General features: G+C 51.9%; 11 protein-coding genes across 11 annotated transcripts; 5 read left to right on the top strand and 6 right to left on the bottom strand.

Moving 5' to 3' along the window:
• Positions 1-294: 294 nt before the first annotated feature.
• Triagg1_4915 (uncharacterized protein) lies at positions 295-1,612 on the top strand (the record flags this gene model as incomplete). Its single annotated transcript, XM_062899371.1, has 3 exons — positions 295-357; positions 419-609; positions 700-1,612. 3 exons carry the CDS (start codon positions 295-297, stop codon positions 1,610-1,612), a joined length of 1,167 nt encoding a protein of 388 aa, XP_062756096.1.
• An 89-nt stretch (positions 1,613-1,701) lies between these two features.
• On the bottom strand, positions 1,702-3,222 carry Triagg1_4914 (uncharacterized protein; the record flags this gene model as incomplete). The annotated part of the gene is made up of 1 exon (XM_062899370.1): positions 1,702-3,222. The coding sequence occupies one exon, from the start codon at positions 3,220-3,222 to the stop codon at positions 1,702-1,704; it is 1,521 nt and encodes a 506-aa protein (XP_062756095.1).
• Positions 3,223-3,897: 675 nt separating this feature from the next.
• Triagg1_4913 (uncharacterized protein) lies at positions 3,898-5,598 on the bottom strand (the record flags this gene model as incomplete). Its single annotated transcript, XM_062899369.1, has 1 exon — positions 3,898-5,598. One exon carries the CDS (start codon positions 5,596-5,598, stop codon positions 3,898-3,900), a length of 1,701 nt encoding a protein of 566 aa, XP_062756094.1.
• A 252-nt stretch (positions 5,599-5,850) lies between these two features.
• Positions 5,851-6,885, top strand: Triagg1_4912 (uncharacterized protein; the record flags this gene model as incomplete). The annotated part of the gene is made up of 1 exon (XM_062899368.1): positions 5,851-6,885. The coding sequence occupies one exon, from the start codon at positions 5,851-5,853 to the stop codon at positions 6,883-6,885; it is 1,035 nt and encodes a 344-aa protein (XP_062756093.1).
• An 821-nt stretch (positions 6,886-7,706) lies between these two features.
• On the bottom strand, positions 7,707-9,007 carry Triagg1_4911 (uncharacterized protein; the record flags this gene model as incomplete). Its single annotated transcript, XM_062899367.1, has 5 exons — positions 7,707-7,788; positions 7,854-8,186; positions 8,246-8,737; positions 8,813-8,867; positions 8,971-9,007. 5 exons carry the CDS (start codon positions 9,005-9,007, stop codon positions 7,707-7,709), a joined length of 999 nt encoding a protein of 332 aa, XP_062756092.1.
• A 1,067-nt stretch (positions 9,008-10,074) lies between these two features.
• Positions 10,075-11,360, top strand: Triagg1_4910 (uncharacterized protein; the record flags this gene model as incomplete). Its single annotated transcript, XM_062899366.1, has 2 exons — positions 10,075-10,380; positions 10,443-11,360. The coding sequence occupies 2 exons, from the start codon at positions 10,075-10,077 to the stop codon at positions 11,358-11,360; spliced, it is 1,224 nt and encodes a 407-aa protein (XP_062756091.1).
• Positions 11,361-11,878: 518 nt separating this feature from the next.
• Positions 11,879-12,424, top strand: Triagg1_4909 (uncharacterized protein; the record flags this gene model as incomplete). The annotated part of the gene is made up of 1 exon (XM_062899365.1): positions 11,879-12,424. The coding sequence occupies one exon, from the start codon at positions 11,879-11,881 to the stop codon at positions 12,422-12,424; it is 546 nt and encodes a 181-aa protein (XP_062756090.1).
• Positions 12,425-13,076: 652 nt separating this feature from the next.
• Positions 13,077-14,303, bottom strand: Triagg1_4908 (uncharacterized protein; the record flags this gene model as incomplete). The annotated part of the gene is made up of 1 exon (XM_062899363.1): positions 13,077-14,303. One exon carries the CDS (start codon positions 14,301-14,303, stop codon positions 13,077-13,079), a length of 1,227 nt encoding a protein of 408 aa, XP_062756089.1.
• A 4,666-nt stretch (positions 14,304-18,969) lies between these two features.
• On the bottom strand, positions 18,970-20,286 carry Triagg1_4907 (uncharacterized protein; the record flags this gene model as incomplete). Its single annotated transcript, XM_062899362.1, has 1 exon — positions 18,970-20,286. One exon carries the CDS (start codon positions 20,284-20,286, stop codon positions 18,970-18,972), a length of 1,317 nt encoding a protein of 438 aa, XP_062756088.1.
• A 2,327-nt stretch (positions 20,287-22,613) lies between these two features.
• Triagg1_4906 (uncharacterized protein) lies at positions 22,614-24,038 on the top strand (the record flags this gene model as incomplete). The annotated part of the gene is made up of 3 exons (XM_062899361.1): positions 22,614-22,756; positions 22,819-22,988; positions 23,050-24,038. The coding sequence occupies 3 exons, from the start codon at positions 22,614-22,616 to the stop codon at positions 24,036-24,038; spliced, it is 1,302 nt and encodes a 433-aa protein (XP_062756087.1).
• A 262-nt stretch (positions 24,039-24,300) lies between these two features.
• On the bottom strand, positions 24,301-24,765 carry Triagg1_4905 (uncharacterized protein; the record flags this gene model as incomplete). The annotated part of the gene is made up of 2 exons (XM_062899360.1): positions 24,301-24,495; positions 24,583-24,765. 2 exons carry the CDS (start codon positions 24,763-24,765, stop codon positions 24,301-24,303), a joined length of 378 nt encoding a protein of 125 aa, XP_062756086.1.
• Positions 24,766-25,304: the final 539 nt, after the last annotated feature.

Here is a 25,304-nt window from a genome sequence, read left to right as displayed (position 1 = left end):
CGCGTCTCGGTCATCGAGTTTGTCGGAGCTGTCGCGGGGTCACGTGCGTGTGAGTGGTGGTGTAAATGGATTTCTCTTGAACTTACTAAGCAGCTTTCGAGATGCCATTTTGCCAGTGCTGTGACTACATGTACTAGGTACCAACATCTGCAGTAGGAAGCAAGACGAGGGTTGATACAGCTTCCTATACGCAATTGTTCTGTATATATGTCTATGATCCTGGGGAGAGTCCGCCATCATCTGCCACGCCACTACACTGCTGCTGCCATCTCTCGTTTCTCACTCTTTTCCACAATGAGTGCCCCGCAGCCCAACTCTGAGCCGGCATCAGAGACCTATAAGCCCAGATATATCGATGTATTTCATCCCCCATGGACTTTTCGTCACGATACAACTCTCTGGGATTGCTGATGCGTAGCTGGTGAAGATAGGAATCAATCTAGCCGATCCCATCTTCAGGGGTAAACATCACGGCACTCAGCGCCACCCAGACGATCTCAAGGATGTCATCAGCAGAGCCAAGGAAGTGGGCTGCACTAAGCTCATTGTGACGGGCTCTGATTTCACAAGCGCTCGTGATGCCTTGGAGCTGGCAAAGGAATTCCGTCGGTAAACCCTTCTCCCATAAAGACAATCACATGCTGAACGAGTACATGTAGCTGGAACATGCTTTGGTACTGCTGGCATCCACCCATGTAGCAGTGCTATATTTTGCAAAGGAGGCCATGGTAGGCATGAAGAACATGTGGCCCCTTGTGAGCCCGAAGACCCGGAATCAACAGAGCACCGAGGTGAACCCGACTCGGAAACATCTGCAAAGGTGATTGCCGAATTCGAGACCCTGCTTGCCGACGCTACGGCCTCTAGCAAGCATCATCTCGTCGCCCTAGGAGAGTTTGGGCTTGATTACGACCGGCTGAACTTTTGCAGCAAGGCCGCTCAGTTACACTCATTTGAAGCTCAGCTCAAGGTCGCCGCCTCTCTTCAGCCCCAGCTACCACTGTTTCTTCACTCTAGAGCCGCCCATCGCGACTTTGTAGACCTGTTGAAAGGAGCTTTCGGTGACAAGCTCGAGAGATTGGAGAAGGGCGGCGTAGTACACAGCTTCACGGGTACCATAGAGGAGATGAAGGAGCTGATGGACCTAGGCCTGCATATTGGTGTCAATGGCTGCAGTCTCAAAACGGAAGAGAACCTTACCATGGTGAAGGAGATTACCCTTGACAGGATCATGCTTGAAACAGACGGTCCTTGGTGCGAGGTACGACCCAGCCATGCTGGATACCAGTATCTGATAGAGAAGAAGCCCGAGCCGGAACAGCCAGCGACAAATGGCGAGCCTCAACCAGCCGATGCAGCCACACAGCAGCAGACAAGGCGGCCGAAGAAGCAGAAGAACCAAAAGAAGGAGCCTGATGTGCCAAACAGGTTCAAGGTAGTGAAAAAGGAGCAGTGGCAGCAAGGGGCCATGATCAAAGGCCGCAACGAGCCGTGTACTATTGAGCGGGTTGCCAAAATCGTCGCTGCCGTCAAGGGCGTGAGCATAGAAGAACTTTGCGAGGCATCGTGGAGAAACACCGTGAGCGTGTTTGGCCTCGGCGAGACAAATTAGAGTCGTTATGGTTCATCGTAAGGGTATCAAGCGCATAGAAAGAACAGTATACAGTATATCCAAAACCAAGAAACATGCCGGACATCTCATCACAGCCCCGATCCCTTATTGCCCCGTATCCGTCCATGCTTTACAACGCCCACAGTAACGCCATCTTCGCCTGTCATCCAACCGGGCATGCGCTCGCCATCCACAATGCCGGCTTCAACAAGTTGTCGGATACCAGCAAAAACATGATTCCCTTGAAACGTGATTTGCACCGTCGGGCGCCACTGTGAAGGATTTCCTGGCTCATTCAATTCTTCGTCATCGCCATCAGCAGCCTGACGAAGCACAGCATCAATCGTCCTTCTCCGAGCTGAAACTGAAGTCTCGCTTGGAGCGGTTGCCTGGTCTTCTTCTGATGCTTGATTCTCCACAGCAGAAGGTGTCGGGAATGGATCTTTGATTAGAACGTCGACCCTTTCAATCCCTTTCCCATCAGCCATTAGGCCGGAATCACCAAACCGCGCTTGGGCAACCAGCCTGGCTCGTTTAGCAGACCGCTGATCTGAATTCAGCGGTTTCAACCTCTTGCGGTTCTGGTCAGCAAGGGAGGAGTCTCTGGAAAGCGGAGGGCTAGGAAGAATGGCATCGAGGGGTGACTTTTTGTTCTTGTCAGAGGCATATATGCTCCAACCACCTCCTGCTGCATTTCCCCGCCCAGGTCCCCTTTTGTCCAGGAGAGTTTCCAGGTTTCTGCTCGTAAGACTCGTTGGCTTTAGGGAGTATCGTTCTCTTGGCCTAGACAATGCTTTTGGGACGCCGTGAATAATCAGATTCTGGAGGCTTTTCGATTCGCCTGCAGGAGCCGGGCCGTTGGCTTGAGATTTGGTGATGTAAATGTGGGAGGAGCCATCCGGAAATGCTAGGTACACCGTCCGCGACGAAGTAAAGTTGGTGGCACCTCCACTGCCGGTGACGCCGGACAGGGCCATGCTACTGTTGTAGGGAGATTCAATGACGAATATGCGCAACAGCAGAACTGAGAGGTCTTTTGGTCGATAGAATTGGTAATGAGCCTTGATATCCGGCAAGACTTGGTCCTGAAGGCTCTGAAGAAACGTCGAAGGATGGAAACGGGGGACATTCAACGCCTTATCGTCAACTTGAAGGATTTCGTCGTCGGCATCTTTGGTAGGGGGTTTCAACGGGAGTATTTTGTAAGCCGTCCATTTCTGTGACATTGGATGCTCCTCCAGATAGTAAAAGTCGACCATGGCTAGTTGATACAGTGACAGTCCGTGTCTCCAATCGCCTTCCAGTATGCGATTGGCCACGTCGCGCTTGGATCCCTTTTGCTGCTGCATCTCGACATACAGCTCGTACAGCTCCTGGACCGACCCACACGGGGGGTAAATATCATCTGGATCGATTTCATCTTCGTCATCCCTTCGTTCCAGATACGGCACTGCGTTGACTATGGTATCTTCATCAAGCCAGCTGATGGCCAGGGAAATGAGAGCTTCGCGGGAGAGTCGGCCCAGGCTCTTTATGACGGCTGGGTTTGAGGAATCAACGCGCAGTGAAGAAGGCAGCCTGGCCTTGGTTGGGACAGAGAACTTGACCATGGCAGCGCTGTGAGTTGGTAACAGAAAAATATATATAAAAATTAGGCAGCATTGCCCTACGTGACCGCAGTCACAGGCCGAAGAAATGGTCAGTGATGGCGATACGGAGGAGAATACATTATAATGAGCTTGGCTGCCCCGCCGGAATGAAGCATTGAAACTAGACGCGGCCGACACTGAGTGAGACGCGTTGAATGAAAATATGGGTGTAGTGGTGATTAGTCAGCACGCTTGATGCTGCGGGATCCTCGTAATAGGTCATGACAGCGCACGTTTATGAGTGAGTAGAAAAATTCTACATTTGAATTTAGCCTTGTAATACTGATATTAATATTCAGTAGAGATCATGAGAACATGATATGTTGTCTTTCAATCGAGTTGGCTGTTGTTTTCGCTGTTATACATCACGTTAGGTTAATGCTTCATAACGGCTGAAGCTAAGTGAGACTACCATAAACCCTCAGTTGATGAGTGTGAGACATGGCTTTTGTTCGTAAAAACATTGTGGGAATTGTTATATTACATTGTGAAAATCAAGCCCATGGAGCTAGGGTATCGTTAAAACGGCATTATAGCAGATAAGAGAAGGACACAAGCCAACAGATTACATGGCCCTGACACATACAAGTATAAAGCATCTGCAAGGGTTGAGGGATTGCCACGAATATAAAACAGTTACGACTCAAAGATCTTGTAATCTTCTTCCCCAGGTGAGAGCACCCTAACTCTCTTGGCCCCGTCCAATTGCATTTTGGCCTTCCGCTTCTGCTCTTTCTTGCCCTTCTCTTTTTCCTTCTCGGCCCAAACAAGCTGCCAGGCGTCGCTTGCAAGAGCTTCGGCAGCAGTTGGTCGATCTTGTGGCTTCCAGGCCAACATTTTGCTCAAAAGACTGCCAAAAAGCGCCAGATCAGGGTTTGATTTGAAGGTTCCATCCACTCGATTCTGGAGCCACCGATGATTATTCTCTGTTGCTATTTTGCTATCATTTGGTTTGGCAAATGCGTACAGCCACGAGGAGGCTAATGCCCAGATGTCGAGTTTTGTCTTATCCAGATCTCTTGTGGCCTCTTGGTTCTGCCATACTTCAGGTGCGACGCAAATTCTTGTCGCGTCAAACATCTTCTTCTCTACCCGGCTCATGGAGAGGGATATGACAGCTTTATTTTTCGCAGGACTTTTAGGATTTAGGCGTAATTTGTGCGTTGCGTCGCCTAATATGAGGAGTGACCCGGGTCGGATATTCCCATGAGCAAGATCTTGCTCATGAATCTGAGCGAGGCCTAACAAGGTCTGATGGAAATAGAACAGTCGCATTTCGGTTCCCAATTTTGACCAAGGAAGATCCAAGAAATTATGCGAGGCCAGTGGCATCGAATAACGGGTATGAGAACACCTCGCCAGCAGATCACGATCATGCATGTCGAATAGGCAGGGAGAAGTATGGTGATCACACCACACATCGATAATGCCAAGGATGCCGCTATCTTGCCTGCCGTTGCTCTGGAGTGCCATCTGCAGTTGGCTGACAATATGTTGGCGCGCATGGATGATATCCCTGTTGCGCACCGTTTTGATCGCAACCGGCCGTCCAGTGTGAATGTTGACGCCGGCGGTGATGTCAGCTGTTGGGATTTGGCGATGGAACCATACGTTCCATTCCCTCTTATTGTATGGAGAAGAAACCGGAATGAAATTGAACAAACGTGAGGGGACTAGACTATGGTATTCACTCTTCAAATTGTCGTTCATTTGCGTAGTAAAGTTGCGGTAGGTCTCTCGAGTTTGTGTCGCAAATTTAATAAGAAAGCGATATTGACCGATATGAATGTAGTTGCGCTCTCTCCGCAAGACGCACGTCATACCCTCACCCCATTCATCTAAACCAAGCTTCAAGTCATTGCCGTACATGTCGCCTTGTTCGTAGATGACTGGTCGATCACAAAGTGTTTTAAGCAGGAATACACCTGATTCCTCATGGATGTAAACAGTGGCATGGAAATCCTTTATGAATTTACGAACAGCCTTGGAGCCTGGTGTTTCACCTGGAGGGCAAAGAAGAATGGGTGGATTCTTGCGACCCAACCCTTTGCCCACCATGGCCGGCGGTGTACCGGCACCAATCTCCCAAGAAGTACAATTATTTTCCAAGCCAGTGTTGGAGCTGGTATCAGAATCAGTGCCAGAGCCTTCTGAATGAGGCGTATTGGTTAAAGATGGAAGCCACAGTTGAAATCCGATGGAATTTCCATCATTCACGAGATTTGGCGGTGAAGCGGTGGCCTGGATGAGCTCAAGCAGGAGGATGGCAGCATCGTTGGCAGCAGAGAAAGTGGCGAAAGGGATATCACCTGATGAGACATTGGTAGCGGTCGCCATTGCACGGCTTCACTTCATGAGATGGGACATACAACAAGGTAATTTATGGAGTAGTGACGGAGTAATGTCTTTATACGTATCTTTATATTCACGATCCATGGAGGTGCTGTCTGTGATGTGAGTCACGTGATACGCGATATGCAACTCCTCATCAGGCAGCAGCCCGACCTACTCTGACAAGGGCAGCGAACATTCTCACCGCAACAACTGCAGGACTTGATTTAATCACCCTACTATCTTGTTTTAGAAAAAATGGCAAAGAGAAAATCTGCGGGAAGCGTGACTCCGCCGCGCAAGAAGGCCAAGTTGGATCAGCCGATCGAATCACCGCGTCTTCAGACACACAGCACCGATGCAGCATCCTCCTCCTCTTGCTCCTTGCCATCATCACCACTGCCTTCAACTTCGCAAAGACCCGAGAAACGCAAGATATTAGATGACACCTCGAGTGAGGGCGAAGACGAATGGGATGCGGGGTCCGACACGAAACGGATCAGGACACAGAGTCCGACCAACCCGACACGGCGGTCGCCTACCCCCGGTTACCAGTGGGTGTTGCATGACGATAATCCAGAAGCACAGGCGCACATATACTGGGAGCCGACAGACTTGACCGAGAGGTCCAGGCGGTGGCGGGAAAGTATGAGACTTATAGGGGCTGGTTACCTGGGCTGTTCATGTGGAAAGATGCACTATGCGATAGGCCGAAAGTCATGGCACTTACCAGGTCAAGAACCAGAATTGGAAGACCCAGAGGAGTCCGTGCCAGAACGAGATGAAGAATACACACCGCCAAGGACTATCCCAGCATACCAAGATCGAAGCCAAGAACGGTTTCCTACCCCAGAGCTATCCGATGAGGAGGCAAATGTTGGCAATACGCAACTCAATTCCACGCCCATTGACGTCTCTATTCTACAAGAGTCACCGACTTCGCCAGATTCACCAGCCCCCGTTGTCGCGGAAGTGCCAACTGTTTCACGCGTCATTACACCGACGACAAACACTGGTCGAGTTTCACGCCGACGCACAAGCGAGCAACGCGATGTAGAAAAACCAAAAGCGCGGCGTCAAACACGCAGGAAGAACAAAAACAAAGAGAAGAAAGAGGACAAAGGCAAGCCCGAGAAGCGACAGCGACAGCCTCGGAACCGGAAACCCAAGACCACACCTGTGGCTGAGGAGCCTGCTGTCGCAAGACGGTCATCTAGGAGAAATGCAGAATCTACGATGTGGTTCTTGGACAGCAATGGCAGGGCTTGCTCAATCACGGCATCGTCAAGATGAATATCACATGTTGAGAGAGGACCTTGAGACTCGAGCACCAGTTGGATTGGGGGAGCAGCATACCCGTTAACCTGGCAGGGCTGGGGGCAGCGGGCAGCTTTCTTTCCCCTGATATGAACTGACTACCTTTCTAGTTCTTTGATGCCACTTATGCATCACCTTCCTAGGCATGGTCGTAAATCTGACAGGGTCGGAGGCAGCGGCGCAGTCTGAAGGTTGATGACAAGCTTCGCATCATAAGACAGTGAGAGGGTTTAAAGACATGGTCGTTAATCCGGCAGGGCTGGAGGCAGCGGCGCAGTCTTTGAAGGGTTCAAGTCTGAGGTTCTCTCAACATGTGGGACGTTTTGAAAGTAGGCTTTGTTTTGCGTCATTGTTTTTTTTTCCTAGTTTGTTTCTTGAGAGCGTCTATACCCGGTGACGGCTGCAATTGCTGAAACACCACTTTTGTTTGCCTGTATGATGAAATTCGCACGGACTGCTGTGCACCAATTGGAGGCCCAAAGTTGCCTCGTAGAGCGTTTGCCTCTAGTTCGCATCGGGCACTCTGCACAACAGAATGAATCAAATAAAATCATGAAGAATGATATTAAAATATCTATTATTTCTCATCTCGAGTACTAAACTTGAACTGTACACGTTTGAAATGACGCTTCTATGCAGTCATATTGCTTCGTTCTAGTGAGGGTCGTCTTCCATGTATCATTACCAGTGACCCTTCTATGGGATACTTGGGTAAATCATGTTTCTTAGAGTTAGAAAGAAAGAAAGAAAGAAAGCAAAGGTAGATAGATTAGGTAGCTCCGTTTGACACGCATATATCAAGCCGCTGTTATAGCCAAGGGTTGGAGTATTTCCCGTACAGCGGATTCAAAGATGCCTGTCTGAACAGCAGCACCAAACCTATAAACACTCACACTCGTTAGCTCCAATCTCCCAAGAAGTGCCTTCAATGTTCGTCAACTAACCCGTGACACTTTGCTGCTTCTCGTAGCCTCTCCGCCAGCCTGTTGAGGCGCTGCACCTCGAAACCCCCAAATTGCGGTTGGCGCCGGATAAAATGCCACGCTTGTATCGGCGTCACGTCGCCGTCTGGGGATACACTCGGGGCAAGATTCAATAGACGATCGAGCACGGCTGCGGGAGCATTTTGGTATGACGGAGGCACAGGGTTTCTTGGATCGATCGGAGGAAGTGACAAGGAGGCCTGAAGCTGGACTGTAGTGGTCAAAGCATGGCCGTGTGGTTCCAGGGGCTTTTTGGGATTTCCGTGTAGATGGTTTAGACAAGGCCTTTCTAGCCTGCATCATACTTTGGTCAGCGTCTTCTTTCGCTATCCTGTGAGATGTAGATAGCATACGTGAGCACGAATTCCATTCCGACCTGTGTGGCGTCAAGTTCAGCAAGGCGAGTTCTGTCACCAGGCTCATCTTGGGTGATGGTACCCGCGAATCTCGTTGGCGCTGGAACTTGGGGTTCATGATGTCGGGCAAAGATCCTCGAACCGTACTGCCGTAAAGTACGATTTCCACTGTTGAAAATAACGCCATGGTCCGTCGTCGACTCTGGAGAGGTTGAATCTGTACTCGATAGGAAGCCATCAGCCGGTAGCGGTTGTCCACGCGTTGCGAGCGGAGACGCATCTATACGCGATACATCATCATGAACGTCTCCCTCATCGTCAAAATCCAAAGGAAGTGAGATGCCATTTTGGGACAAGAGAGTGGCCAGTTTGTGAACTTTGGCACGAAGCTGCTCGATCTGGGACGTCAAGCCCGCCTCGCTCTTCCGAGACCGTGCTAGTTCGGCCTCGAGCGCCTTGGTGTACTTGTCCTTGCGATCTCGATAAGATCTGTTGGTCAGCGGCTGGAATCCAAATCCGAATCCAAATCCAAATCCAAAGAAATACAGGGGCAAAGGCGCTCACTGTTGGGCACGTCGCAGCTGGGCGCGCCTCTTCTCAACGGGATCACCCTTTGGTTCTGTTTGCTCCAGGGTCAGCAAGCCAGGAACTTGGCCATTTGCCCATTACTAGTCAGATGGGATGGGAATGGGCTGATGAGAGTGCCCCGGGGTCGGACCAACCTCCCGGGTTAAAGATGCGGAATATTCGGTCGGCCATTACGATAATTATGGAGGGAATTGGGTTGCTTGTCAATGCCTAATTGGATGATGAGAGGCTGAGATACGCAAATGTCTAGTCTAGACCTTTGTCGTTCCTAGGTATTCTCGAGGTTGCGAGTGACATCAGGGGGGGCATCTTAGTATTTCCGAAATAGGCTAAGCAGTGCCGTGCGTGCACCATTGGCCTCCATCACGGCTTATACTAACCGATAATTCAGGCACATTGACTTAATCAGCATGCGTTTGGACCTTTTTGCTGCGGTGAAACAGTTACGGTGATTGGAGATGAAGCTTCTTCTGTCCCTTCTCCCAAGCAAATTAGAGTTACAATTAGCATAATCTAGGCTTAAAATTGACTGGCCACCTTGTAAAGAGACATCAATGCTCCCCCAATCCCATACCAACCTACGGAGTACAACCCTCATGTTTCAATACGCTTCTTTGTCGTATCATGTCCAATCCTCCTTGTCGCAGATCCAACGTCCTTGCTTCGCTATTGCTCCGTAAGCGTTTCCCAAATAGGCAACGCAAACTCTCCTTACTCGCTCACGCTGCTTCACCGCGGGATCCTGCGCTACGCGGGTACCCCCGTATCCCCGTTGGCGTTTTCCCCAAATAGGCAATTCTGATTATCGCGCTTCTCACGGCCTTCATACGAGTTGCGAAAAGATTCCTCATGAGGAGTTCACCTACAGGCAAAAGTCGGTTTCCAAAGATCAATAGCCGTTACGGGTTCCCCAGCAGCGCGTGCTTTTTCGCAAATGAGACAAGAAATTGCTTTTGCACGAGGAGCGGGTTGTCGGAAACGCGGCATGTTGTGGGAATGGGCCAGACAGGAGGCAATCGTGGAAAATGGCATGTATAAGTAGAAGTGGTGAAGCCTGCTCAACGACTCAATTCAGTTCTCAACCACATCACTCTCATCTTTCAAACTCAATTCATCCAATCAATCGCAACTTCTCATTCGCGGCTTGTCTGTGACAACCGCTTATCCATTGCCACCTCTGATATTGTCATCAAAACTACCTGATCTGACCACCTTTTTACGTATTCCCAACTTCCACCATGCATACTTCCACGTGGACATCCTTGTTTTTGCTTGGACTGGCAAATCTGGTGCCTGAAGCTTCAGCTAGGCCGTCGACTTGCCCTCCGCCACCAAAGCCCGGCAAGGCGCTCTACATGATTAGCAATGGCGCGCACAACAGCGTGATTGCTCTGCCTATCAACAGCAACGGATTGCTGGGCCAGGGAACCAGCACCTCAACTGGCGGCACCGGCTCCAACTTTGTGACCATCACCAATAACAAGAAGGAGATTGCCGGCCCTGATGCTCTGGCTTCTCAGGCGGCCTTGACCATCTCTGGCAACGTAAGTCAGCCCGTATCCATCATGGCCAAAGAATTCAGCTAACTCTTCACTCTGCCATGTAGTATCTGTTTGCCGTCAACCCCGGTTCCAACACGGTCGCCATGTTCGCCATCGACCCTAAGAACCCATTGAGGCTCACCATGCTCGGTCAGCCGGTCCCTGTCCTCGGTGACTTCCCCAACACCGTTGCGGCATCGGCCAAGAACCAGATTGTGTGTGTTGGGTCATCCGGAGCAAAGTCCGGCATTGCCTGCGCCCCCTTCTCCGCCCGTGGAATCGGCAAGATGGACCAGCTCCGGCCGGTTGGCTTGAAGCAAACAACGCCGCCTGTTGGGCCCACCCTCACCGTCTCCCAGGTGTTCTTCTCCGGGGATGAAGAGACGCTCCTCACCACTGTCAAGGGTGACCCCACGACCAATGTTACGGGAACGCTGGGTTTCTTCCCCGTTGATCAGCCTTGCGATGCCCGTGATGCTGCCACCGTCGCCACGGATGGAATGCTGACCAAGGTGGACGGAACCGTCGTCCTCTTCGGTTCATCCACCATCCAGGGATCCACGGACATTTTCGTGACCGATCCGGCATTCGGCGCCGCTGTTCTGTCTGTCGATGCCGAGACCGGCGCCGCGAGCATCAAGGGCAAGGCCACCATTGAGGGCCAGAGCGCTACATGCTGGGTTGCCATTTCTCCCGACACAAACACTGCCTTTGTGACCGACGTCGGCTCCAACCGCATTGTCGAGGTTTCTACCACCGATGCTAGCATCAAGTCCGTCACCGATTTCAGTGCCAACGGCGACCCCGGCTTGATTGATCTGCGAGCTGCTGGCAGCTTCATCTACGCCCTGAGCCCTGGCAACGGAACTACTTTGCCCGCGGTAACCGTGATGGATGCCAGGAGCAAGAAGCAGATTCAGCATTTCCAAATCAAGGGGCTCGGCGCGAGCAAGAGCACACAGGGCGCTGCCGTGTTGCTGTAAAAAGTGTTCGGTCAGCCAATGCTCAAGTGTGTGTTTCAAAGGGGGCAAGTATTAAAGCTGTGCTTTAACATGTAAATTAGAATTTGACCAGAGTTTCCTTTTTAATTCTCTTTTCATTTCCTTTTTGCTTTTCTGTTAGATGGGTATATAATAAAAATGGCAGTTTAGAACTTACTTGATGAGGTTACATCAATGTATAATTGATGCTCTCCATAAGCTCCTTCATCACTTACGCATACACGCATTAAATGTTGAATCTTGTTGCAGTCTCAGCGTGGGGGGTCCAGGTACAGTAGTAGTAGAATGAGCTGGAAGCTGATTACGGAGTAGCGTCAGTGTCTGCAGCTGTCTAAACCCCACTACAACTGACGTCCCGTCTCTACTGCTACAGCTGCCCCTCCATGATACCCTCAACTTTACATCCAATGCTTTACTCTCTCCACTGTGCTTGGCAGCTCTCACCCATTCCGGCACTCACCCACTCAAACAAACAAAACCTCCAATCTCAACTCTCAACAATGTCCGCAGACACAACCCCCATATCCCCCGCGCGCTTCGCCTCCGCCATCAAAGACCTCTCCCTCGGCATGCTCCACCTCAAGGTCCTCGAAATCCGCAACTCCATCGCCCACCTCCAATACTCAAACGACCAGCTCAAGCCCTTTGCCGACGGCACCTCCGCCGCGCTGGGCGAGCCCGCCGCCCCCGACCAGGACTGCATCGACGCCATCAAGGAGAACGAGGTCGTCATCGACCGCATGGCCGAGCGCCTGGCCATCGTCCGCGCAGAGGTCGAGGACCGCGGCGTCAGCTGGACCGAGTTCCAGAGCCAGGACGAGGTCGAGGCGGGCGAGGCCCTGACCAATGGAGACGTTGCGAACGACAACCAGCCGGCAGAGACGACGAGGCACTCGGCGTGGACGGACGGCACGTTCCAGACGGGCACGATAGCCAACGGCCAGGTGCGGTTCGATAGCCAGCCGGAAGGGCAGACCACATCGGCGCAAGGGACAGAAAGGCAAGATGGCCACGATGACGCTGAAGAGGATGGTTTGCATCTGTGATGAACATATGACATGGCGCGGGAAAGGCAGGCAAAAAGAAAAAAGGAACAGCGGTGGAACTACATGGTTTGGCGTTTTGGAATCCTTATTGGGTTGATGGACACCCGTCTCCGACGATATACCCCCCTTATTAGGCAAAATATCAGTTTCTACATAAATCATCACGAAGCAGTACAGTCTGGTGAGGGCGAGTCGTGAGCACATAAGACAACTTCCATTAGAAGCAGGAACAAGAAAGCAGAGACGTGTGTGTGTGGAAAAAAATCCAATGTTTGTCTTGTTTTGTGCAAAGCTAGCACTGCACCTCTAGGCTATAAGAATACTCCAAGGTTGCCTCTCTTTTATCTTTGCTACAAGTACACCAAAAAAAATCGAAAGCCAATACGCCATGCCTTTTTAAACACGCACCGGGATAAAAAAGGCAGAACCAACCCAAAGGCTACCCAAAGCATGCCTCCCCCAGCGCCCGTGTTTGTGCTATGCTTGAACAGAAACGAAAAAAATGATGATGGAAAAAAAATCGACAGGATAAAACAAATGTCAAAGTGACAGACAAAGCAAAAAACAAAGACAGAAAGCAATCATGGAGCCGACGTGTGCGGCAACAAGTTTCGGTGCTTTAATACAAAGAACGCTTCACATGGTGCGTCTTTTAATCAGAGTCGTCTCCAACAGGTGACCCTGCTCCGGAGAGAGTCTTCTTCGACCTGGTAGACTTCTGCCGTCTTGACCTCTTGGATCGCGAACGGCCGTTGCTGCCTTCGCTGCTGTTTATGGTTTCCAGCTTTGGTCGCTGGGCCGCGTGCCCAGGCTGGCTGGAGTGGCTGTTGCTCTTGGTAATTCGTGATGAAAAGATGTCTTCGTACTCATCCTCAGATTCTTCATATCCGGGAGGGGTAGCCAAGGCCCTTAGGCGGTTGCTTCGCCTCCGCCTTTCGAAAGAGTTGTTGCTGCCGTCCAAGACCTCGTCTGAGCCGTCAAAGGACAGGCTGCGGGTCCTTGTCATGTCGGACCGGGTGCTCCGAGTTCTGGTAACGAACAAAGAGTCGATGAGCTCGGATTCGGTAGGCATCTCCTTCATGATCCTCTCCCTGACCAGCTTCTCCTGGAGTTGGCGAGCCAGTTTCTCCTCTCCTCCCGCAATGGTCCTCCCGCTTGTTCTACTGCTGGAGCTCATGGCTCTGCTGACGGGCACCTTGCCCTCCATGACCTTGGCTGACGGCGGCGGTTGAAGCATCCATTTGTGAGCCTCCTTGTGGGGAAGCTTGCTGCTAACGACGGGCGGGTGTAATTCGTTGACGGGGGGGTTTCGCGGGGCCGCATAAAAGGCGCGGCGCTCTTGCTCTGTTACCTCCTTGTCCATACCCAGTGTTGACTCGATCAACCGCCCCGCAGAATCTCTCGCCTTGGAAAAGGCATCCTTGAGCTTGTGGCCAGACCAGTCTGCACCCCAGAGCTCCTCATCCTCGCGCTGATATCCATGTCGGCTGTTCCAGTCGTCGGACAAGATGCCATCTTGTGATACCACCAGCGTGCTGTCTTCGTAATTGGTGTGACTGTCGCCGGTATTCGTACGCCCTGATAGGCTAAGAGCACTGATTTCACCTCCCGCGCTCATCAGGCCCCGTTGACTAGAGTTTTTGCTCGTCGACTTCTTCGGCAGACTGGGTCCCATGTTGATCTCTTCTGCCCAGTAAGGATTGGTGTTGAACGGTGACGGGTGTCGATATAGGCCAGGCTGCGTCGTCTCTAATTTTGCCTTTTCCACCCTCTCCTTCTTGGCCTGGTCCTTGGCCTTGGCCCGATGCCGTATCTCGGCGCATGGTGTGCAGGCAAGCAGGTAGAAGATGGCCGACTGTAGCGCGACGGGAAAAGACATTCTGGACGGCTACCGGGCACGTCCCCGTATCACGATGGCCTTTCAATTGGTGTTGTATGTGTCCAGCATGGAAGAAGAATGGCGTGTTGTCAAGGAGGCGGATTCGAAACGAGGATGCCCGTAAGAGAAGACGCAGTAAACCGGCCGTGAGAGAAAACCTCCAAAGAATCCAGCAAATGATGAGAGAAGATAATGAAAAAATAACAACCAAACAGCTGTCCGTAACAAATGGCCGTCGTCGAGCAAACTGGAATGCAAGAATTCGATAGTTGGTGGATCGATTGGGGCGTGGGGGGAAGAGAGTGAGAGTGAGAGTACAGCTATCGTCAAGAAAGTAAAGGGGGGGCTGCGACAGTTTCAAGTGTCAAGACACCTCCAGAAGGCAGATTGCGTGAGAAACGGAGGAAGGAACGAAAGCCAAGCCGTGACAAAAGAGAAAAGAAAGACAAAGAAGGGAAGATGTTGATTGAAAGTCGTCACAATGGTGTAAAGAGAAATGACAGGACAGGAAAGCAAAGGAAAGGAAGCGTCAATGAGGACAGGACTGATTTCCGTGGGTTTACGGACGACGAGAATCGACAAAGCAAGACGTGAGCGGCGGAAAGGAGAGCGAGCGTCTGGAGAGATGGCGAGGCGAAGTGCGCATTGCCGAGAAGGGAGAAGTGCTTAGGCGACGAGTTTCAGTGCAGAAGCGCGGCAGACGCACCGCCAAAAATAAAACGGCGCCCGGGGGTGATTAGAGGAGCGACTCGAACGAAGTGACTGGGGAAGCGCCCAGGCGAGGGAAGAAGAAGAAACGACGGTCAGCCGTGCTGTGCTGGTTGATGGTTGATGGCTGCAATCAAATCAAACTGGATTGATTGACCAAAATGCAATTTGGCCGGGGGTCTTGGATGTATGTCCAGTTCTGGCGGCTGCGGCGCTGGTGTTGCGACGCTCGTGCTGATGCTGGGCTGTGCTGTCAAGTGAGTGCTGTGAATTGCGTAGGTGGTCAAGTGCTGAAGACGTGGCGCTACAGAAGAGCGCAGACAGCTGGAGATTTGATGGAGATGCAGATTGATATTGGATGGATGGATCAAATTGATTGACGGCACCAGACCGGACCTAAGCAAATGTCTTGTCTGGTTGGGTTACAAGCACGTAGCGAACCGCAGATCAGAGGGAGCAGGGGCCCTTATGATGGATTGTCAGGCTCAATGGACCAGTGCTAAGTTGAGCCCAAACCAAACCAGACCCCGCCCATTCCATTCCATCCATGCCTGTCCTGTCCTGTCCTGTCCACTGCTGTACAAGTACGAGTCCTCGCGTGTAGTGGCTTGGGCCAGAACGGTAGCGGTCGCCACAAAGGCCTCAAACAGCGCTGCGACGACTCAGGCAATCTGGTCCGGCTCGGCGCATGGCACCCGAGAGTTTCTGCAGTGAGGCACGGCGGAACCTAAAAGGCCGCCTGGCTAAAACCCAATCCCACTTCTTCGGTGCTATACCTACCTATACTCGTACATGTACCTATACACAATTCACTGCATCTCGAATCAAATTGGCGAATAAAATAAAAAGAACAACAACAAACCAAAACACTGCTGGGCGGCCTCATCAGCTCAAACAGGCGCCTCCCCCCCTCTATCTATATATTAGTACTCGTACTTGCACACTCGCAATTACAACTAGTACCAGATACGGAGTCGTGAGATATTCTCTCATTTTACTTCACGCACGGGTACCTGCCCCCAATATCTTAGTGCTCCCAGGCCCCGTCACCGCCTTGGGGGGGTTCCATTTGATCCATCAATCCATCCATATCTCAATCACTGGCGCTTCCCCGTATTCTCCCACTGCTTCACTTCCATCACTTGGCGCGCGCGACCGCGGCCTCTCTCTAGTCTCGCCCATGAAACAAACTCCAGCCTGCTCTTGCGTTTCAACTCTTGCCCGCGACAGGGATTCCCAAGGCGCATCATCATCACAGCCAGAGGGATCTCGGCGGCACAACATTGGGATCCACGGCCGTCAACATGGATCCACGGCCACTCAAGCGAGAGCGCGGAAACGGGGGAGGCCATGGCTTGTCGTTCGTTTCATTAGCACACGTAGCACGAGCATCTGTACGAGCGCGGTCAGCCAAATTGTGCCCGTCCGTCACCGTCACCCTTGTTCCTTTTTCGCCTCGACAGGCCAGGCCAGGCCAGGCCAGGGTCCGGGATGCAAATTGAATTTCGACGTCTGGCCCTGTTGCACCAACCACTGGGCAGCCGCTGTACCACTAGGCCAGCGCTACTAGCCTTCTTGGTAGCAAGCCATCTTCATCTTCTTCAAACTAAGTTGCGCCGTCCGCTCGAGTGTGGCCGCCAATGGCAACATGTTGACCATCCTCGCCGTCCTATTTGCTATCCGCAGACGGGGCGCCTCTTGAAACCTGACATCACAGGCTACGAGTGAGTTTTGCTCGCATAAAGCAACCGTGATGATGCGCTACGTTCTTATCAAACTCGTTCCAATGACTTGCACAGAATGGATTATACTTGAATTGACTCAAAGGTTAAAACCCCGTGAGAAGCGGTGGCCGCATCTAATACCGAGATGCCACGTCGTCATCCACCAACTGCTTTTGCCTTGCCATGAACCAACGCACAGACACGGACCGAGCAGCCCAAAGCTAGCTAAGCAATTCGACCGAAACTCTGGACCTCGAAGAATTGTTTCGACCTTCTTTTTTTCCCCTCACGACTCGTCAACTTTCTTGGCCGTGCGTCTTCTTCCCCCACCTGCTGACGGCCAGACGACAAACAAAAGATTCAAGTATATCACGCATCCCGGCGTTCCGTGTACGACGCAGTCAGAGGTGGGATAAGACAACAACAAAAAAAGAATGGATATTGCGTGACTTTGCTCGCCATCTCGGGCCCGGCGGGAGAACAATTGAGTGGTAAATGCTAATAGCACGCCGTAATCCGCAGTGCAGCGCCTCACCACGAGGGAGAAAAGCTGTCCAGCTTGACAGCAAAAGGTGCCACCAGGAGCCGGCACGCCCGTTTCGCCAAGTGGCAAGCAGAAAAGGCCGTCTCGGAACCACGACCGTCCGTCCATCCGTCCATCCCACAACAGCAATACAGAAAGAATGACGAAGAAAACAAGAACCAGACAATGAACGTGAACCACCCCCAGAATGCCAGCACAAGCTCCATCTCGATCTCCCCCCAGATGGAATCAAGAGTTCTTTGCCCTCGTCTCCAGCCCCAAACCATGCAAAATCGCCTCCCTCTCCCCCAACCCACAAAGAGCCATCCATCTCGATGGAGAGTCGGGGAATAGCCCCCGCGTGGCCGCTAAGAAAAAAAAAAAGATCCCCATCCTGGGTTGCAGCAGACTCCATTCTCCAGACGCTGGATCCTATTGCAGGGTCCCTTGGACGGCAACCCGGCTTGCCGGCTCACCACCTCGGGCCACGCCACCAAAGGCGAAGGCGGAGATGCTGGTTGCTTTTCTGAGTGGTGTGTGAGTGGCCCATTACGAACATTTGTCGTCGTAGCCACGTAATGCCCTCCTCCATAGCCACACAAAAAATAGACAACGAGGAGGGCTGACGAGGGGGGACAGATGACAGAGACATTCAACCGCAAGGAATGCCATTGTAGCACCCGGCATGTCTGGGGGAATGGAAGTGGGTGTCGTGTCGCATCCAGGCACCAGCAAATACTAAACTGGCCAAGGAACTATCGTGCTCCCACCTCCCACACTCCAAATCGGTAGGTCGGGGGGACTGAATCTTTCATTAGCTGGGCCTAGTAGCACGTCCTAGAGGCACACTAGAGCATGTTGGCACTCGCTACTAGGTAGGTAGCTTTCACCTTCATCGTCCTCGTACTCGTAGATGCAAAACTCCATGAAAAAAGAGGTGGAAATCAATCGTAGCAACACCATTAAATCAATAATACGTGGTCGTACACGTACAATGCTGATTATACTTTTAAATCAACAAACAAGTGCGTATGATTAGTGCCCAAATATTCCCAAACTACACGACTGCTTCACCAGACACACACAGACATCCGTCACATTTCAAAAATCACAACAAGCAAACATCATCAATCATAGCAAGCGTAGATTTGCCCCATTTTGCGAGCTGATACCAACGGAGTATTTACACACACGAGCGCCCTTGTATCTCATCCTTCATCTTTTCGTCCTTCAGAAATGTCGCGTTCAGCATCTGTATCCTCCATTTTTTGCGTCCATTGCGAGACCCTTTGTCCCCCTCCAGTCTTGCTCTTCAATAGCTAATATCATAACAAAAACAAGATGGGTGAAGAAAAAAAAAACTTCGGTCGACCATGCGGCACTTGTACGCCATGTTAGGCTAGGTAAATCTGCAAGCCCCTGAGCCGCCGGCCAAGTGATCAAGTGTCTTTCTCAAACACATACATCAACAGGTCTTATCCCCTTTTTTCCCCCTACCTCCCGCGGTAGACTCTTTGGAGAATGCCTCCTGATCCAACATAGAAATGACAGTCATAGAAACTAGCAAAGAGGGAATTACCGACAGTTATGGCATGTCAGCAGGTAATAGTATACAGAGGCGGGCAAGCAGCCCTCAAGCTGCTCCCGGCGACTGTGCAATGCATGCAACACATGCACGGCGGTTCTCGTCGTCGTGCTTCTTTATGTGTATTTAGACGTCCCACTCCTCTTCGGCGTCCTCCTCGACATCGTCGCCCTTAACAGTCAACGCAGAGAAGGAGCCTCCAAAGCTCTTAGCAGCCACAGGCTTGGTCAACTTGTTGGCATTGGTTTCGGAGGGTTGCTTGGGCTGAGGGGCGGGACGAGCCTGCGGCGTCTCCTCTCCAGACTCGGCCGAGGGTGCCTTCTTGGCCTTCTTGGAAGATTTGCTCTTAACCGTGTTCCACTCGTCGGACTCTTCCTTGAGCATCTCCATCTGCTCCTCCTCGGACGGGAGAGCAGAGATCCACGAGCTCTCTAGGTTCTGGACAGCCTCCTTCTTGGGAGCAGGGGCAGGGGCGGGAGTGGCCTTCTCGGCAGCCTTCTTCTTCTGGGCAGGCTTCTCAAAGGTGTCGAGAGGCGCATAGAGGGAAGCATCGTCCTTGTTCTCAGCGGCACCGTTGGTTCCGTTGGTTCCATCCCAGGCATTCTTGTTTCCGTTGACGGCAGCCATGAACTCGGAGCCATCCTTGGCAGCGCGGCCTTCGGCAATGCGAGCAGTTCGTCGCTGCTTCTCCTCAAGGACCTTGCGTTCCTTCTCGGTCTCCTCGCGGGCAGCCTTGGCAGCCTCGGCCTTCTTCCTGTTCTGCCTCTGCTTCTTGGTCTCAGCCGGCTCCGGGTTCTTGGGAGCCTTTTGCTTCTTGTCCTTCTTGGACTCAGTATCAGTCAGACGCAGAACGGAAGGGCCGGCGGGGGCGGGCTCGAGCATGTCGCTGACACCGCTGACGTCCGCTGGCTTGGTCGCGGGAGAGAGGACAACGGGAGACTCGTCGTCATCGGCATCAGCGCCGTTGGACGATGGGGCAGATGGGACGGCCTCGGGGGCGGCAGGAGCAGCCTTGGGCTTGTTAGCCTTGGACTGCTTGACGGTCTTCTCTCGCTGCTTGGGGCCGTCGTTCTTGGTGTTGAACTTGGCGCCCTCCTTGGCCTTGGCAAGTTGCTTGGCAAATTCCCGGTTGTCAATCTTTTCCTGGCTTTCGGCATCCTTTTGGTTGCCCGACCGCTGAGGAGTCTCGACGGCCTTTGCCTTTTGGGCATCGGCCTTGGATGACTTGTTGGTGTCCTGGTCTGTCACATAGCTTTCCATACGCTGCTTCTTTTTCCGGTCCTCTTTCCGAGTCTCTGGTTGTTGTGAGACCTTGACGGGTTTGGTGATGGTGACGCCGCCCTTCTTCTTGTCTTTTTGCGTTGAGACATGGTAGAAGGCATAGCCAATACCAATCAAGGCAGCATACGCGCCGACAGTGTAAAGCATATTCGTATCAGCCATGATGACTTGGGGCCACCGTTGGTGTCGTGAATAGCCGTCAATGGATCGGACGAGATGGACTCTCAAGATGGAGACGGGTGGGGAGAAGTGCTGCTCTCTTTGTCTTGAGGTAACGTATTTCGATATGCCCAAAGAGAGACCAAGGCAACGCAATGGTCAGACGCTCGATCGATTGTCGGATAGCTGCAGAGAGTGCCGCAGTTGGCTGGATGCTGCAACGATTGCACCCACGGGCGATGCAGCGAGGCTGTCTGCAGCGGCAAACCGGCGCGATTCGCAAGCTGGCAGAAACGTTAAAAACTGGCCTCTGCGGGACTTGGGCGGGCAAGAGAAAAGGTGGAAATAGAGGGCAAAGGGAAAGCCCAGTTGCCGGAGCACGGGATTGATGGATGATGGCAGCCAACAAGCATGAAGGAAAAGGAAAGGAAAAGGAATCAGACAGAGAGGAAGCCGTACAGACCGTTGAGGACACGAAAGAAAAGCACCAGGTGGCTTCAACGCAGAGCAGGGGGTGTGTCGTTTTCGCAACGCCAATGGGGAGAGTTGCAGGGAGTCGTTCAGCGGGAAGGGAGAAAAGGCCAGCAGGGGGGGATCCAAGCGCGGCACCTGAGTGGCCGAGCGGCAGAAGCAGTGGGGCGGGCAGTTTCTTTTAGCCTTCGATTATGCGAGCCCGGAACTGCTTCACTGAGATCGTCTTTCGCCTAAGATGCCGCTTTGGAGCTGCGAGATTGGCGTCCCCTGGAAGAGGAGACTGTTTTTGGGGGGTTTACAGTGGACTTTGTGAATTGAGGGTTGGTTTGGAGGGAGAGTTTTTGGTGATGCGGTCGATTGGATTGATCAATGCCTTTTTTTTTGGGCTCCCTCGCGTCGTATTGGCGTCAGGGCGAGGCGGTGCAAAGGCCACGCAAAGCCAATCTTTTCCTTTTTCCTTCAATTTGCCCTAGACATGGCGTGTTTTATGTTGGGTACAGTACAGTACAGGTTGTAATCGGCATCAACTGCTACCTATGAGTATGTACTTGTAACAGCAGCTGGCATTGGATCCATCCATCATTCACGCCGCTAGCTGGCAGCTGTGGAATTGCAATCGCCTAGGGGTGTCAACCGCGTTTTAAGACGGCCAGTTGAGGCTTAAGGTTGTCTATATTGAGCCACCTGTATGCACGTAGAATGCGCTGTTGACGGCAATTCACACCCGATGGCACCCTCTAGTTATTCTCGAGCGGGTTTGAGATCATCCGTAGCACCAACACTCGATAGTCTGGATGCAAAGTGCAACAGACTGGACGAATTTGCAGCAGATGGAACTCAGACGGTGGCACAGAGCCTCCCGGGGCGCTAGACGAGCCCATGCAGCCGCATTCCACGCCCACCACGTTCCCCGGGCTGCTGCGTCTGGAGCAACAGAAGGATTGAAGCCTTTTGTTCGCTATTGGTGACATTGCGTTCATGGCCATTGCGGCTTGGATTCCCCAAGAAAATTGGATGCGCCTACCCTGCAGCGGCCAAAGTATCCATGGGGCAACTGAATACTACAAGCAAGCAACTTTCTGCGCCGCTTTTGATAGGCAGGCAGGTAGATATTTGTTACTCAATGGCTTGACAAGACTATAAACCCGTCTAAACAGGCTGAGCTCGGCTTTTATCCAACGGCAACATGGAATTGACTCATCCCATCATATCAAAGAAGCATCCATTAAGCTTCCTGTCAAATCGCAACCCCGGCCCGGGAAGGGAAACACGCATAACCCGCAAAAGGCAACACAGGTTCCCCAAAAGCAACCAACAGCAACCCCAAGAAGAGCCCAGGCGAAATACGAAAGAATACGAACCTGCGTGTTATTTGTCTAGCTGTCAGACGCAGATCGGAGGTCCAGCATTCGGCACGCCAGAGTCACACTTTTGGCCGTTGCTTCGGCCGTCGCCGGCCGCTGGGAGCCGCCAAAACGGGGAAAACTCCGGTGTGCTATGAGGATTATCTCAGCAGAAAACTCCAAACCCCGCCAACCTTTGGTTTTTGGCTCTCCTTGTCTTGGCACAGGTCCTGGTTGTTCGAAAGAGTCAAGTTTCTGGCTATTTGGATCTCGTTGGGAGAGTTTCACTGTTAAATAGGCCCGCCCCAATCTTCAAAGTTCCTTGCTTCGTTGTGCTTTCCTCTTAGAAAAGCCCGCTGCTACTCTGTCTGTTCGAATCCGGCTTAATTGCTACAGATATAGTTACTTGCTTCAACTATTGTGAGTGCAATATCCTATATATCTTTTATGCGATTCGGTCACATTATCGTGAACATAGTCTTAACATATATCGTCAAGCTTAAAAAAGAAAACATGGCTCCGAAATGCAAGATTATTCTCGACACCGACCCCGGTGTCGACGATGTCATGGCGCTTCTCTTGGCTCTTAGTGCCTCCCCCGAAGAGCTTGAGCTGGCCATGATTTCTGTCACATACGGCAATGTTCCTCTGGAATGGTATGTCTCCATCACGGCACACAAGTATCCGTGTATTTGCCCTAGCTAATTTCGACCTCTAGCTGCCTTCGAAACGTGGCTGCTCTGTACCACGTCTTGGAGAAGGAGTTTGAGTGGAGGAAGTCTCAAGGTCGTCCCGAGGGCTATGAGACTCTGAAAGCCCACAAGACCATTGTGGCTGCGGGAGCTGAACACTCCCTGGCTGACCCGATCTTGGCTGCTGACTACTTCCGTATGTGCTGGCTTCCTCAGTGTAGTCAATGATTTTGCTGACTGAGACGAATCATATGTAGACGGCGCTGATGGACTGCACAATGTTCATGATATCCATGAAGATCTGAAGCCCGCTGATACTTGGAAGGCCTTGTTTGACAAGGATGACAACACTGATCACGGTCCCTCTTACCCTCGCTTTACAGCTTCCAAGGAGCCCGCCTACAAGGAGATGCTGCGTCTTCTCAGAGAGAACCCTCCAGACACCATCAGCATTCTGGCCGTCGGCCCCCTCACAAATGTTGCACTGGCAGCTACTGAGGATCCCGAGACATTCCTCAGGGTCAAGGAGCTGGTTGTCATGGGCGGAGCCGTCGAGGTTCCCGGCAACGTCACTCCCACGGCGGAATTCAACACATATGCCGATCCTCTTGCTGCCGCTCTTGTCTATGCCCTTACATCGCCTAACCCTGCGTCGACATTGCCGCCCATCCCTAGCCACATTACAGGCATCAAACCGTACCCGGCGAAGCTCTCTCGACAGCTCACCGTCACCCTGTGCCCCCTAGACATCACAAACCTCCACTTCATCAACAAGAACTACTTCCAAGACGCAGTCAAGCCTCTTGTTGATGCCGGCAGCCCCCTTGCTCGATGGGCCGCCCACTTCATCAACGGAGCCTTTAACAAGATCGACTCAATGGAGGGAGACGGCAGGGAGCCCGAATTGGCACTGCACGATCCCTTTACCGTTTGGTACATGCTGACACACGACGACCCGCGATGGAAGGTGCCCGCAAAGCCTGAAGATCTCCGAGTTGAGACGATTGGACAATGGACTGCAGGATCCTACATCCTTGACAAGCGTGTCAGATCCAAGCCCGGTGAGGCTGCCGCGGACCTCTCAGCAGACCCCGAGGCCGACCTCCACCTGGTTACTTTGGACGAGGTCCCAGGAGATACCATGGGTTGGTTGAGCGTTCGCAAGGGAAACAGAATCAGGCGGGTGATTAAAACTCCAGGAGAAAGTATCTTCAAGGAGATTTGGATGCAGCGTGTGTTTGGATAGAACAGTCTTTTGTTGGTACTTTGTGCAAAGAGCCGTGTCAGCAAATAAAGCTTAGAAAAAGAATAATATTAAAATAGATGGTCCATATAAATTCGTACCCTTTGCAAAAAGGCTGGCTTCATGCGTTATCATAACTCCAGGGGATCCGAGTGCCCCAATGACCCATACTAAAAAAAATCAAAAATCTCAATTGGTACGCCTCCTCTCTTTTGAAATCGCAGCCTTTGGTATATCGAGCAACGGTGCCCTCAGCAGCCGACTTTTAAATGTGTTTGATGCCTCCTATTACTGTGCCCTTCACCTGTGTCCAGTCGATGCTTTCGTCCAGCGTTTCGTCGACCAGGCCAACGGAGCAGACATTGTCGCCTCGGACGAGATATAGGCCCAGAGGGACCTCGGCGGACGGCTCTGGGTCGTCGGGCGTTCGAATGATTCTCTCCACGGCGCCTTTGAGGACCTGCAGCGCGTGTCCGTTAGTGTTTCTGTCCTGGACAAGAAGCTCCCACACGAGGCTACCCAGCGTTGGAAAAGCACAAGCACATACTAGATTTGTCGACTGATCACAAGCTGCTAGCTCTCCCACCAGGATTCGTGAGTCCGCCGTCACAATCAGCACCTTTTCTGCAGCACACCAAAGCGTCAGTCGAAATTCATACGTGGGTTGTCTGCGGGGTTGAAACGAGGGGCGCCGGAGCTCACTGTTAAGGTAGCCTCCCAAAGTAGCCATTGTGTGAAGAGAGCGCCGGATCAAAGCCCTCGAATGCGCAAGTTGGAGATGGAAGGTGGCCGCCGTGGGAGGTATAGAGGCTTTTTGGCTGGCGGTTGCTTGGGTGCAAGAATTGGTTGGTTGCAAGTTTATGATGTTTTTTTGATGCGAGCACCAGACGGTAGCTCTACGCCGCGCTAGGCTGTTTCTGGGAAGTTTTTGAAGACGAGCGTCACAGAAGCTCGACAAGCTTCGATCTCGCGTTTCTTGCTTGACGGCGTGATGAAAATAAAAGGGCATTGTTGAGATTTGAAAAGAGAAACTGAATAGTCATATTGGTCTTTGATACAAGGCGTGGTACAAGGGGAAAGATACATGTATTCAAGTCTAGCATGGACCTTCAACGCGTAGAGCAAGCTAGGAATATCGCACAGCCATATCACAAGAGTCAAATCACTTATTGTTAAAACTACAACTCTTCTTCACCTCGTCAGACAAGCCAACAAGAAGCAATGAAAAGCCACCACCAAACACTTCGCATCGCCCGGAAACAGTGTAAT

This window comes from Trichoderma aggressivum (assembly GCF_033847375.1).
Source record: "Trichoderma aggressivum f. europaeum strain CBS 100526 chromosome Unknown scaffold_016, whole genome shotgun sequence".
Lineage (NCBI taxonomy): Eukaryota > Fungi > Ascomycota > Sordariomycetes > Hypocreales > Hypocreaceae > Trichoderma > Trichoderma aggressivum.
The sequence above is the reverse complement of the archived record's forward strand: the minus strand, read 5'-3'. Positions and strand labels throughout refer to the sequence as shown.